The sequence below is a fragment of the Equus caballus genome, chromosome 8 (assembly GCF_041296265.1).
Source record: "Equus caballus isolate H_3958 breed thoroughbred chromosome 8, TB-T2T, whole genome shotgun sequence".
Taxonomy (NCBI): Eukaryota; Metazoa; Chordata; class Mammalia; order Perissodactyla; family Equidae; genus Equus; species Equus caballus.
Window position 1 is genome coordinate 56,785,950 of NC_091691.1, and position 12,335 is coordinate 56,798,284.

A 12,335-nucleotide genomic window follows, 5' to 3' on the forward strand; every position below is an offset into this window, starting at 1 on the left:
TAGAAATGCTAATAAGAGAGAGAGGACCTTTATTTCCATTTTTTTCTTTCCAAAGTTATGAAAAGAAAGTTTGTTTTGTTTGCTCCTTATATGGTTTTAGGAGTAACTTTGAGAAAATTACCTCTATCTTTTATAGCAGAGACCATCTAAAACTAGTTTTGCTTAGTTTAGGAATAAAATTTCAGGCTTCTTGGCATATTTTCTATTCTCTCTCTCTCTCTCCATAAAAAGATAATTTCAATGTCTCTATGTGACGAGGAATCCATTCTACATGGGATAGCAAAATTTAAATTATACAATTTAGATTACTCTAGAGTAAAACTCCTTAAAAACAGAGAGCACAGCTTAAGTGTATGGTCTAGAGGCAAGAATAAATGGGGTGGAAAAAGAGTAAAAGGTGGTTTCGAGGGTTTAATGCTTATGATCTGAAAGCCCAGTATAGAGCCACTCCTTGGGAGACACAGCTGGGACGGGGCAGGCGTGTGTCAAGAGAGAAGCAATTCATGGATACTCAGCCATGAAATGGAAAATCAAAATGCAGTAAGTACAGCTCTAACTATCTTGGTCTATTAATATTCCAATATTAATACCTACTTTTCTTTGAAAGACATTGCCGAATATTTACTGACAAGAAAAAAAAATGATAGTTTAAGAAGTGGACCATGTTCACGAAATGCATTGAAACAGTGGTTTGCTTAACTCAGGGTAACAGTCGACCAATTAAATTAAGTTCCTATCCAAATGCGTCTTCTAATGTAGGGTCCCTTGGAAAGTCTCTAAAATACATTACAACTTTTCATAGGCGTGACACATGGTCCTATTTTCCAAAGACTTGGATTTAATATTGGAATGCAATGGTATTTGACTCTGTTAGTAAAGAATATTTAAACTTAAAAAGAAAATACTTAATTTGTTTATGCATGAGCCTATTAAAAAACATTTCTAGGGGCTCTTGTTAAGTTTATTCTCTAGAACATAATGTATCTTTGAAGTGGTATCTTAGTTTTTAAAAAGTCATTCCCAAGCTGAATAATTAGACTGAAAATAAGCTATTCTTAGAGAATATTCCACATATAAAGCTATGCACATGATGCTTTGATTCAAATAATATTCTTATAAGACTTTGCTATTGTTTGAGGTCTATATTCAGAGTGGTAACTTTTGTTTTTGATGATTATTCCATCCTGAAACAATTTCCCCCCTGCCCAATTAAAGCAGAATTAGGAGCACATTTATATCTGATGAGGGTTAAACTTCTCAACTGCCTGCTTCAGAAGCGAAGACCTTTAGCAGTGGTGTTCATTTGGTCTCTGCATAGAGGGCTCAAAAGAAAGCAGAATCAATTCCCTTAAGTTTTTCTGGAAGAGGAAGGTTGCTTCTGTTGCTTTGATCTTAGCATGTTGTGCATTTTTTATTGGCTGTTGAATATAAAAAGCCATAGCCTCATCTGGTTTTTCTGCTATATTTTCATATTCTAAATCACATAATGCCTTCCAATCTAAAGCAAAATGCCCAGGTCCAAAATATCATTTCAAAATTGATTTATCACTATAGTTGGTAAAACGATTTCCAGGGTGTCAGAAAAGTATCCAATGTTTGATTAATATGCCACAGACCGCTAAAAATATATCCATGCATTTTAGACAACAAATTCCAGGATGCAGACATATACTCATGCTATTTTAGATCCCTTCTCCTCCCATTGCAAGAGGCTGTTTTAGCGAATGTAGCAGCTGGCTAGGTTATTGCTTCTATAATATAATTCATAATGCAAAAGCAGCTCTTTTCCAAACATTTTAGAGCAACTCAAGTTGTTTACATGTCTCTGTTAGGTAATTTTCCTATAACTTTGTGCCAATTGGTGTCATACTATTTGGCAAAAATCTTCATTAAATCAAGACAACTGCACTTAGTTAAATTTCTCTCATACAGAGAATTATAGGAAAATTACAGTTAGCTGATTTGAGGCCATAATCATGAAGTAAATATAGGGTTTTAGAAAATGAATGCAAACTACAAAAACGGAGTTGTATAATTAAACATCAAATAGTCCAAGTAATAAAAGTCATAGATTAACTGTCTCTCAGTTCTCGTCAGATCCTTTAAATATTGTCTCACGACCTGAGCATTGGTTCTTTCATCGGAAGAGTGCCTATCCTTAAAGTTTGGAAATTTCAGCTCTTTTGGAGCACCAATCAGCTGTAAAAAGTAATTGGCATCTTCTTCCAAAGTTTCAAATTTCCCTACAAAATCATAGTTGATCAAACATGGATAGCAGAGTTTGCTGACCTTTTCCCAGTGAATGTCCATTCCTACTGGACGGTGGGAATCCAGCAAATAGTGGATGAATTCTTTGAATTGGACTCCAGATCCATTATTCAATGCTTCTTCACAGGCATTTGGTCTATATTTCTTTATAATTGCCTTCCCAAATACTGGATGGTAATAACTATTGGGGTGTTCAAATTTGTCCCTAAATGCTGACACTAATCTTTCCATGGGATCACGAACAAACACAGCTTTGGTGTAGGTATTCAAACGAGTATATATCCCTTTTAAGTCAAAGCCATCTAGCTTTTTCAAATGCTTCCCATAGTGAACAGCATCATGGGAGATGTTGTATGTAGAGGGAGCCAATCCATTTAGTACCATCAGAATTCTTTTCCAGTTGGAACAGCCAGCTTTCGGTACTTCACAATATAAGATTTTGTGTTTATCTTCCACATAGATCCTGGATACCATATGAAAAAGATGTGACTGAGGACGACTCACTCCACCATATTTCTTGCAAAACTCCTGAAGGAAAGACCTGCGTTTCTCTTGGGTCTCATCAGTTTTCTTCCATTTGTTGTCTTGGACTAAAGTTTTGTTTAAAGGGCGAATGTCCAATGGCCAATTCATTTCATTGAACTTCTTGAAAAGGGTCTTAGTTCTCTGACGTTTTTCAGCCAACTTAGTTGTTGGCAACCCTGTGGTCTTACCCAAAGATTGATCCTCTCTTTGTGAGTGTCTGGTCTCTGTCAAGACCCTAGTAGGCCTCTCAGAGTTTAGATTTTCTTTTTTTCCCTTGGGATCCTCAGGTAGGTGGAACTTGGTGTTCTGTCAAAATAGAAAAGGAGAAATGTTGACAGCACATTCACAAACATGGATATACCAGGTAAGGAACTTAACATATTTTGTTTCAAAATACTACAGAGGAGAGCACATTTCATATAAGCTGCCAGAAAAGTTTAGCAAAGCATGCTGAATATACATTTCTAGTAAGCTTCTTCCCAGAAAACATTACCATGAAAAATGGTATCTATGCATCATTTTGAACCAGTTTCATATTTTATATTATATATATTTTGGTTACTTCTATGTTATTATTCATTTAATGTTACATTAATTACATTAATAGATTTTCTCATGCGAAATTATCTGGACATTATTGGGATAAAACTACTAGTTGTTAATTTGAATCTATGATCATAGTAAGTTTGTTATTGTCTTTGTACTATCTTTGCATCTATGGTTATCAATTATATAACCTTTCAAACTACAAAAAAAGAAGTATCCATAAGACGGAAAGAAAGGGCCCTGAATTTTCATCTTAGTTTCGCCTGTAATGCAATAGAATGTAACTCCATCGTTCTGTAGGTCAGTTATCCTGAGCTATTAAGGAGTATGTTACCTTCAAGCACTGATCTAGTTATTGTACCTGAATGTAAATACAAAATGTAACTTTTTTCTGATTAAAATTTTGTTGTTTGTGGGACAATTTTGTGAAGCACAGAACAGTTCAAAGTCATAAATTACAACTTAAAATCGTAGCAAGGCTGATTATAAAATCCTGATGATCGCTTCTGTTTTTCAAGCACTTGCAAAAAGTGATATATTTTTTTCCCTTGGAAAATGTTTTGCTTTTCTAAGTTCATTTATTAGAATAATTTAATGACTGTAATCATACTAGCATACAATTTTTCATCCATGTATGAGAACTTCTCTCTTTCCCAAGCGAAGAATGACTAAGGAATCCAGAAAAGTCTACTAGATGTCCTGATATATAAAATTGCAACAAAAGTAGAATGAGAATTTAGTTCTCTAGTCAGCGGGATCAATCAGCCCATCTACCTTTACTCTTCATCTGACCACATCCTTCCTACAACTCTCACAGTGACTGGGTAAAGGAAGACACGGAAAACAGGATTTACAAGGTGGCATCCTCCGATAGGACAAAAATTGTAACGACTTTAGCTTTACTCTAGGTGAACTGGGGAGCCTTTGCAGGGTTCTGAGCAGAGAAGTAACATGATCTCACTTAGACTTGAAAAGGACGGTTAAGGAGAATATTGGACTGGAGATATTCATATATATACATACATATACATATACATATCAGCATGTTATTGGAAAAATTAATGAATAAATGATGAGCTGCAGGAGTAATACATGGGCCACCAGCCTAGAGTTGGAGGGAATGGTGAGGAAAGTTTCCTAGAGGAGATGAGTCTATGTGGAGAGACAGATAATATAGATATAGATGTAGATATAGAAAAAGATATAGTTATATTTATCATTGTACCCTGTATCTAGAATGGTCTATAGACTATAGTAATTGCTCTCAGATATTTGCAAAAATGAGTGAATGAATGAATGAATGGAATTAGGTCTTCAAGATTGATTAGGAATTTTCTACCAAGTTGAGCAAAAGAGCAGAGGAATGAAGCATGGTGGATGGGAGCCACTCCAGGCATCATGGTCCTTTTACTAGCTGAGCTTTAAGGAGGGTGCCTCTTTCTAGGGCAAGATTATATGAGCAACACCAGCTTGTGCAGCCCCATAAAACCGCTGCCCAAATCCTCCATACTGTTGAGCCATCTCTTTGGGGTTTCAACTCTAAAAGCTCTTGTCTGCTGTCTTCTCAGAGACTGCCAGGATGACTTCAAAGCTCTGAATCTCCCTTTACTCTGATCAATGACTTGTCATGCAGAAAGTTTTCACAGATAATATAAAATTTGACTTGAGATTTGAAAGATTACGGAGTTACTGGTAGACAGCATGGGAAGTACTTCACACAGGTTTGACATAAAACTGCCACTATATTTCTACTACTACTTCTTCTATTACTACAACTATAAATAATAATTGCTATTATTATTGTTTTAATAGTAGCAGGAGTAATGGTATTTTGCTCCAGTGACCTAGTGACTTTCAAGGTTCCCCGGTTGTCCACTACTAGGCAGACTGTAATTTGTGTGTCTCTACATATGCCCTAATTAGTTCTCTCCCCGCCCCACTAACAAAAACAAAAAGTGCCTTCTCCTGTGCCCTCTGGAACTTTTGCTTGTGGTCATCAAATTCCCCTTTAATCTTCAGGGACTTCTGGAATGTTTGTTTCCCATGACTTTCTCTAAATGAAACCTGGCTGGCCCCCAAGACTCCGCTTCCCTTGCACTTTCTCAAGTAGATGAAAGTTCACTTCCTCGAACTGCTTGTCTCTCAGCTCAGAAGACAGGATGCTACTTCCACTGCTGCTTCCAGGACACTTCCCCCAGCAAAGCCTCCTGCTTCTGTGAAGCCCAAGTGTCCTGCTGAGCTCCCTTCCTCCCCCTCACATGGTCATCTGCCTTTACTACTAATCTTTCCGCTCTATGCACTGAAGACTTAGCTCCTAGCTCTGACTTTGCTTCTCCATCCCCACTCTTGTCATTATGTGTAGTGACTCTGACACCCAATAAACTCTCGTTTCCTTGACCACCTCACCTTTAACAGACGTGTTCTCTATTTCGCATAGACCTTTGCATTGCTGGAGCCTGCACGGCCATCACCGTCTCTGCGACCACCATCATCTAACCCTCCAGCTCATTAGTAGTTCCAGTTTTGCAATTCTTTGGCCACTTTTCATCATGTTATCTAAGCTCTTAGCATCCAACAGGCCTGGTTCTTCTTCTTTTAGCTCTTAGAAAGTCACCTCTGGTCCCTGTCTGCCTTGTCTAAATTATGGTCCCCTCGGAGAGTCTCTCCCACAGACCCCTGCTTATTTTCCTCATAGCACTTATCACAATGTGGAATGATTTTATTGACTTCCACATTGTCTTTTTTTGCCCATTCCCCGTCTCTTGCACTAGACTATGACTGCAGACGCCTTATCTTTCTTGTTCTCTGTTTGATCTCTGGTACCTAGCACAGAGCCTGGCACACAGAGATGATCCATAAATAATTGCTGAATGAGAACATGTGATTATAACTTAAGGATGGGTTTCCAAAGAATTGTTTTATGACCTTGTCAAAGAAAAACAGTGTTAATCAAAAGGTGAAGGTTAACTTAGATAAATAGTCTACCAGTTCTTGTTAAGAAGCTGAAAATCTGTATTCAAACAAATCTTTGGCAGGAGAGAAAACAAATAAAATAGGCACAAAGTAGAGCTGCTCATGCTAAAGTAGGTATGGCAGGCTCGGAGCCTTATCTGCCTGCCAAATCAGATTGGTTCAAAGTCACTCACTGCTGCCTCGGAACCCCTGGAGGCTTGCCAGAAATCTGGATGCCTAGGCCTCACAGTGGACATGTCTACACAGAATCTCGGGGGTTGGGGTTCCTGACTCTAATTTAAACAAGCTCTCTGGGCCCTCCATAGGCAGTAATGCTATTTGTGAACCACTGAACTAAAGCATAGAAAAGGAAAGTGAAGAAAAATGAGAATTCATCTCATACCACCAAGGACAGAAAGACACCAAATATGGTGGATGTGAATTTTTCAGTCAGCAGAGACAAATACTGTGGAGTAGGCAAGGATGTCATCAGCCCTCACATGGACCAGACGAAATACACTCACATTTGTCCACCTCCCTTCACTGGAAGTCCATGTTCCCCAGGCCACTTCCTAATGACTAGTTTGGCTAGGGAGACCACTGCATGAGGGAAAGGTTCATTGCTCATAAGTTAGACTTTAAACTCCCATTAGTTTAATTAGTACTTGTCAGTTTCCTCAGCTCTGACCAAATCAAGATATGGGCAAAGGGTTAATTCTAAGTAATGACACCTCATGAGGCTTCTTGTTGGATGGCCACTAGATCTCCTCCCAGCAACCACTTCATCATCACTCACCTTATAAAAACTATTAATAGGATGTGATGACACGCTCCCTCCTCCCACCCCCACCCCATTTCCTTCAGGCATGACTGAGGGGCTTGGATGACTAAAATTGAGGTTAATGGTATTTTAAATTTGAAGCTTAAACCAATGAAGTTCCACCACCATCATCATAGTGATAACAACAACAACAACAACAATTAAAAAGAGAGTAAACCCTTACATCTTCCTCTGTTCTGATTGTTCCCAAAGCAAAAGGTATATAAAGCCAAACTTATCCCATTCCTCCCAAAAGTGGCTCCTCCCGCACTTTTCTATTTCTGAAATGGTTCTATTACATTCTGGTCACCCACTCACAAAATCAGAGAGATGCCTTAACAATCAGAAAGTAAATTGGTTAATTTGCATCTCATAATGTCTTTTTAAGAAATCTTTTCTTTTTTACTTCTTCTCTCTTAATTGGCTATTCTTTAGTATCCTCCTAATTAGTATCCCTGAAAATTATTACCAAATTAGTCTTCCTAAAACATTTTACTTTTCATCCCTTAAAATTTGGGACTGGCTCAACTATACACAAACTAAAGTCCAGATCCCTCGGCTGGGGAGTTCTCGTCAAGATGGCGCTGTGAGCAGACGTTGAACTCGCCTCCTCCCACGAACACAACCAGGTTACAACAACTTTAGGAAGAATCACCCTGGATTGAAAACTGGATAAAAAGAACCCCCACAACAAGGGACAGTCCTGACGAAAGCACAAGAGGCAGTAACTCCGGCCGGAGAGGAAAAAGCCACCTTTGGGAACAGCGGAGCTTCTCAGCTGGCCAGGCGGGAGCCAGCCTAAGGTACAAGCCCTCCCTGGAGGAGTGAGGTCCGGAGCGGGGGCAATACTGCTATAACCATCCTTCGGACTCAGCCGAACTGAGAGGGGTGTCTTACTGTCTGGCTTTGCTGGCTATTAACTGCAGTGAGGACACCCCAGAAAAGCTATCAGCCGAAAGCCGAAAAGATCCAGGTCTTAAAGGGCCCACGCACAAACTCACTCATTGCAGCAACCTAAAATCACCAGAGAGAAGGCTGACTGTCCTTTGGTGAAACGAGACTCACCTGGTGGGCTCTGGGGACATCTTGGTGAGAGGAGGATCCTCTCCTGAGACTGAGACATTGGTGGGGGCCATTGTCCTGAGCTGGTCCAGGCGTGCTGATACCGACACTGGTGGGGGCCATTGAGGTGCATCCCTTGGGCTGTTAGCCCAGGGGTCTGCCACACCCACTAGAGCACAGATTTAATCCAGTTCAGCCAGGGCAGGCAACCCGCCCTAGGGACTGGCCCCACCTAACAGCAAGCCCTCAGGCTACTTTTCAGCCTGCATTGACTGAATGCCTTGATCCTCTACAGGCAGGCAAGGGTGTCTGCCTCTGTGGGGCAGGGCATGCATGAGGACAAGGTGAACTGTGGGGGGCACTGGGGCAGAGGTGGGGGCCTCTGCAGTGTCACGGTGGGGTACGCTCCAGGGGGTTGAGAAGTGTGCACAGACCAGGACTGTGTTGACAGTGCATGTGGTCCAAAGAGGGGTGAGGCTTATCAGTGGCAGAAGACTTGTGCTTCACAAATAGCCACAAAAAGGATCAGCCCCACCTTCCAAAGCCTGAAACAACTGAGTGCCTCCATGCCGAGGGCTAGCGCCACTCAGCTGCACTCCTAAGAGAACTGACATCAGCCTTGTTGGCCTCAGGCCTATCACAACTGTATGCCCCTGAGCCTAGCAACCAGCTACACTGGGTACCAACCCAATTAAGAGGACACTTGCAATAAGAGTGTGCTAATAGACTTTGTAGCCAACAGTGCTGAGGCCCCTCCAAACCGGATTTACAACCAGCTGGCCAGGGAAGGAAAGATCACACTCCCTGGGTACCTGCAGTGGGAGCAACCCTGCCACAGCAGAAGAACACAAGTAGCCCACAAAGGGGTCATTCCTGGTTCTTATGGTCTGGTGACGAGAGGGAAGCATACTGCTGGGCCTCATAAGGCATCTCATACATAAGGCCACTTCTCCAAGATCAGGAGACATAGCCGACTCACCTAGTACAAAGAAAATAGCACAGAGAAAGAGGCATAATGAGGAGGCAAAGGAATACTTTCCAAGCAAAGGAACACTACAAAACACCAGAAAAAGAACTAAGGGAAACAGAAACTAGCAACCTCCTTGACAAGGAATTCAAACAAAATATAATGAGAATGCTCACAGATATGCAGAGAAGAATGGATGAACACAGTGAGCACATCAGCAAAGAATTGGAAGATATAAAAAAGAACCAATCAGAAATGAAGAATACAATACTTGAAATGAGAAATTCACTAGAGGGACTCAATAGAAGAGTAGAGGAAGCAGAAGATCGGATCAGTGAGCTAGATGAAAGACTAGAGGAAATCACCCAAGCAGAACAGAAAAGAGAAAAAAGAATTAGACAGAATGAGAACAGTGTAAGGGAACTCTGGGACAATATCAAGCGTGCTAACATTCGGATTATAGGGGTCCCAGAAGGAGAAGAGAGAGACAAAGGGGCAGAAAATTTATTTGTCAAAATAATAGAGGAAAATTTTCCTCACCTGAGGAAGGAAACAGATGTCGAAGTTCAGGAAGCACAGAGAGCTCCAAACAAGAGAAGCCCAAAGAGGCCCACACCAAGACATATTATAATCAAAATGTCTAAAATTAAAGACAAAGAGAGAATCCTAAAAGCAGCAAGAGAAAGGCCACAAGTGACATATAAAGGGAAGCCCATCAGGCTGTCAGCAGACTTCTCAGCGGAGACCCTACAGGTGAGAAGAGAATGGCACAACATATTTGAAGTGCTAAAAGGAAAAAACCTCTATCCATCAAGGCTGTCATTCAGAATGGAAGGAGAGATAAAGAGCTTCCCAGACAAGCCAAAATTAAAGGAGTTTATCACTAAGAAACCAGTTCTACAAGAAATGCTGAAGGGACTTATTTAAGTGGGAAAGTAATGACCACAAATAGAGATAAGAGAAAAAAAATTATCAAAAAACCCCAAAACAACAACAAGAAAAAACAGGCAATAAAATCACTTGTAAGGTAAAAGTATAGTAAAGGCAGCAGATCAACTACCTGTGAAGGTAATATGAAGGTTAAAAGACAAATGTACTAAAATTACCTATTCCAATGATAAGAGGGTAATGGATATACACACACTAAACAAAAGACTATATATGATGAGAAAAACATATAATGTGGGAGGAGGGGAGTGAAAAAGTAGAGCTTTTAGAAAGAGGTCAAGCTAAAGAGTCTATCTACTCAATGTAGACTGTTATATGCATAGTATATTAAATAGGATCCTCATGGTAACCACAAACCAGAAACCTGTAACAAGCAGGAAAAAAAGTAAGACAAAAGAAATCAAACATATTACTGAAGATAGCCATCAAACCACAAGTGAAGAGAGCAAGAGAAAAAGAAAGGAACTGAGAAGAACTACTAAAACACCCCCCAAAAAAGAAAAAGTGACAAAATGGCAATAAATACATATTTATCAATAGCTACTTTAAATGTCAATGGACTAAATACTCCAATCAAATGCCATAGGGTGGCCAACTGGATAAAAAAACAAGATCCATGTATATGCTGCATACAAGAGACACACTTCAGACCTACAGACACTCACAAACTGAAAGTGAAAGGATGGACAAAGGTATTCCATGCAAATGGCAAAGAAAAGAAAGAGGGGGTAGCAATACTTATATCAGACAAAATAGACTTTAAATCAAAAACTGTAATAAGAGACAAAGATGGGCACTACATAATGATAAAGGGAACAATCCAACAAGAAAATATAACACTTGTAAATATCTACGCACCCAACATAGGAGCACCTAAATATATAAAGCAACTATTAACAGACATAAGAGGAGAAATAGACAGTAACACAATAATAGTAGGGGACTTTAACACTCCACTTACACCAATGGATATATCATCCAAACAGAAGATCAATAAGGAAACACTCACCTTAAAGGACACATTAGACCAGATGGACTTAGTAGATATATACAGAACATTCCATCCAAAAACCACAGAATACATATTCTTTTCAAATGCCCATGGAACATTCTCCAGGATTGATCACATATTAGGCCACAAAACAAGTCTCAATCAATTTAAGAAGATCGAAATAATACCATGCATCTTTTCTGAACACAAAGGTATGAAACTGGAAATCAACTACAGAAAGAAAACCAGAAAAGCTACAAAAATGTGGAGATTGAACAAAATGCTACTGAACAATGATTGGGTCAACGAAGAAATCAAAGAAGAAATAAAAAAATTCCTGGAGACAAATGAAAACACGACATGCCAAAATCTCTCGGATACAGCAAAAGAGGTTCTACAAGGGAAGTTTATAGCAATTCAGGCCTACCTCAACAAAGAAGAAAAATCCCAAATAGACAATCTAAAAGTGCACCTAAAGGTACTGGAAAAAGAACAACAAACAAAGCCCAAAATCAGCAGAAGGAAGGAAATAATAAAAATCAGAGCAGAAATAAACGAAATAGAGATTAAAAAAACAATAGAAAAAATTAATGAAACCAAGAGCTGGTTCTTTGAAAAGATAAACAAAATTGACAAACCCTTAGCTAGACTCACCAAGAAAAAGAGAAGGCTCAAGTAAATAAAATCAGAAACGAAAGAGGAGAGATTACAATGGACACCTCAGAAATACAAAAGATAATAAGAGAATACTATGAAAAGCTATACACCAACAAATTGGATAATCTAGAAGAAATGGATAAATTCTTAGAAACATACAACCTTCCAAAACTGGACCAAGAAGATGTAGAAAAATTGAATAGACCGATCACCAGTAAGGAGATCGAAACAGCAATTAAAAACCTCCCAAAAAATAAAAGTCCAGGACCAGATGGCTTCCCTGGTGAATTCTACCAAACGTTCAAAGAAGACTTAATACCTATCCTTGTCAAACTCTTCCAAAAAATTGAAGAGGAGGGGAGGCTTCCTAACTCCTTCTACAAAGCAAACATTATCCTGATTCCAAAACCAGACAAGGACAACACAAAAAAAGAAAATTACAGGCCAATATCACTGGTGAACATTGATGCAAAAATCCTCAACAAAATACTAGCAAATCAAATACAACAATACATTAAAAAAATCATACATCATGATCAAGTGGGTTTCATTCTGGGGATGCAGGGATGGTTCAACATCCGCAAATCTATGAACGTGAT

General features: G+C 39.4%; 1 protein-coding gene and 1 long non-coding RNA gene across 11 annotated transcripts in view; one reads left to right on the forward strand and one right to left on the reverse strand.

Moving 5' to 3' along the window:
• The window catches only part of LOC111774724 (uncharacterized), a 253,232-nt gene extending 243,934 nt beyond the window's left edge, over positions 1-9,298 (forward strand). Inside the window, exon 4 of one of the 3 annotated variants that reach the window (XR_011441457.1) lies at positions 2,729-9,298. This is a non-coding gene — a long non-coding RNA (uncharacterized lncRNA). The remainder of the gene's footprint in view (positions 1-2,728) is intronic. The other 2 variants (XR_011441458.1, XR_002809889.2) reach the window with 2 other exon arrangements.
• Positions 1,447-12,335, reverse strand: part of CHST9 (carbohydrate sulfotransferase 9) — a 250,381-nt gene continuing 239,492 nt past the window's right edge. For all 8 annotated transcript variants that reach the window (XM_023647597.2, XM_070275596.1, XM_023647598.2 and 5 more), the window contains one exon: positions 1,447-3,099. In XM_023647597.2, the coding sequence (XP_023503365.1) occupies positions 2,014-3,099 (1,086 nt within the window). In that variant the 3' untranslated portion in view covers positions 1,447-2,013. The remainder of the gene's footprint in view (positions 3,100-12,335) is intronic.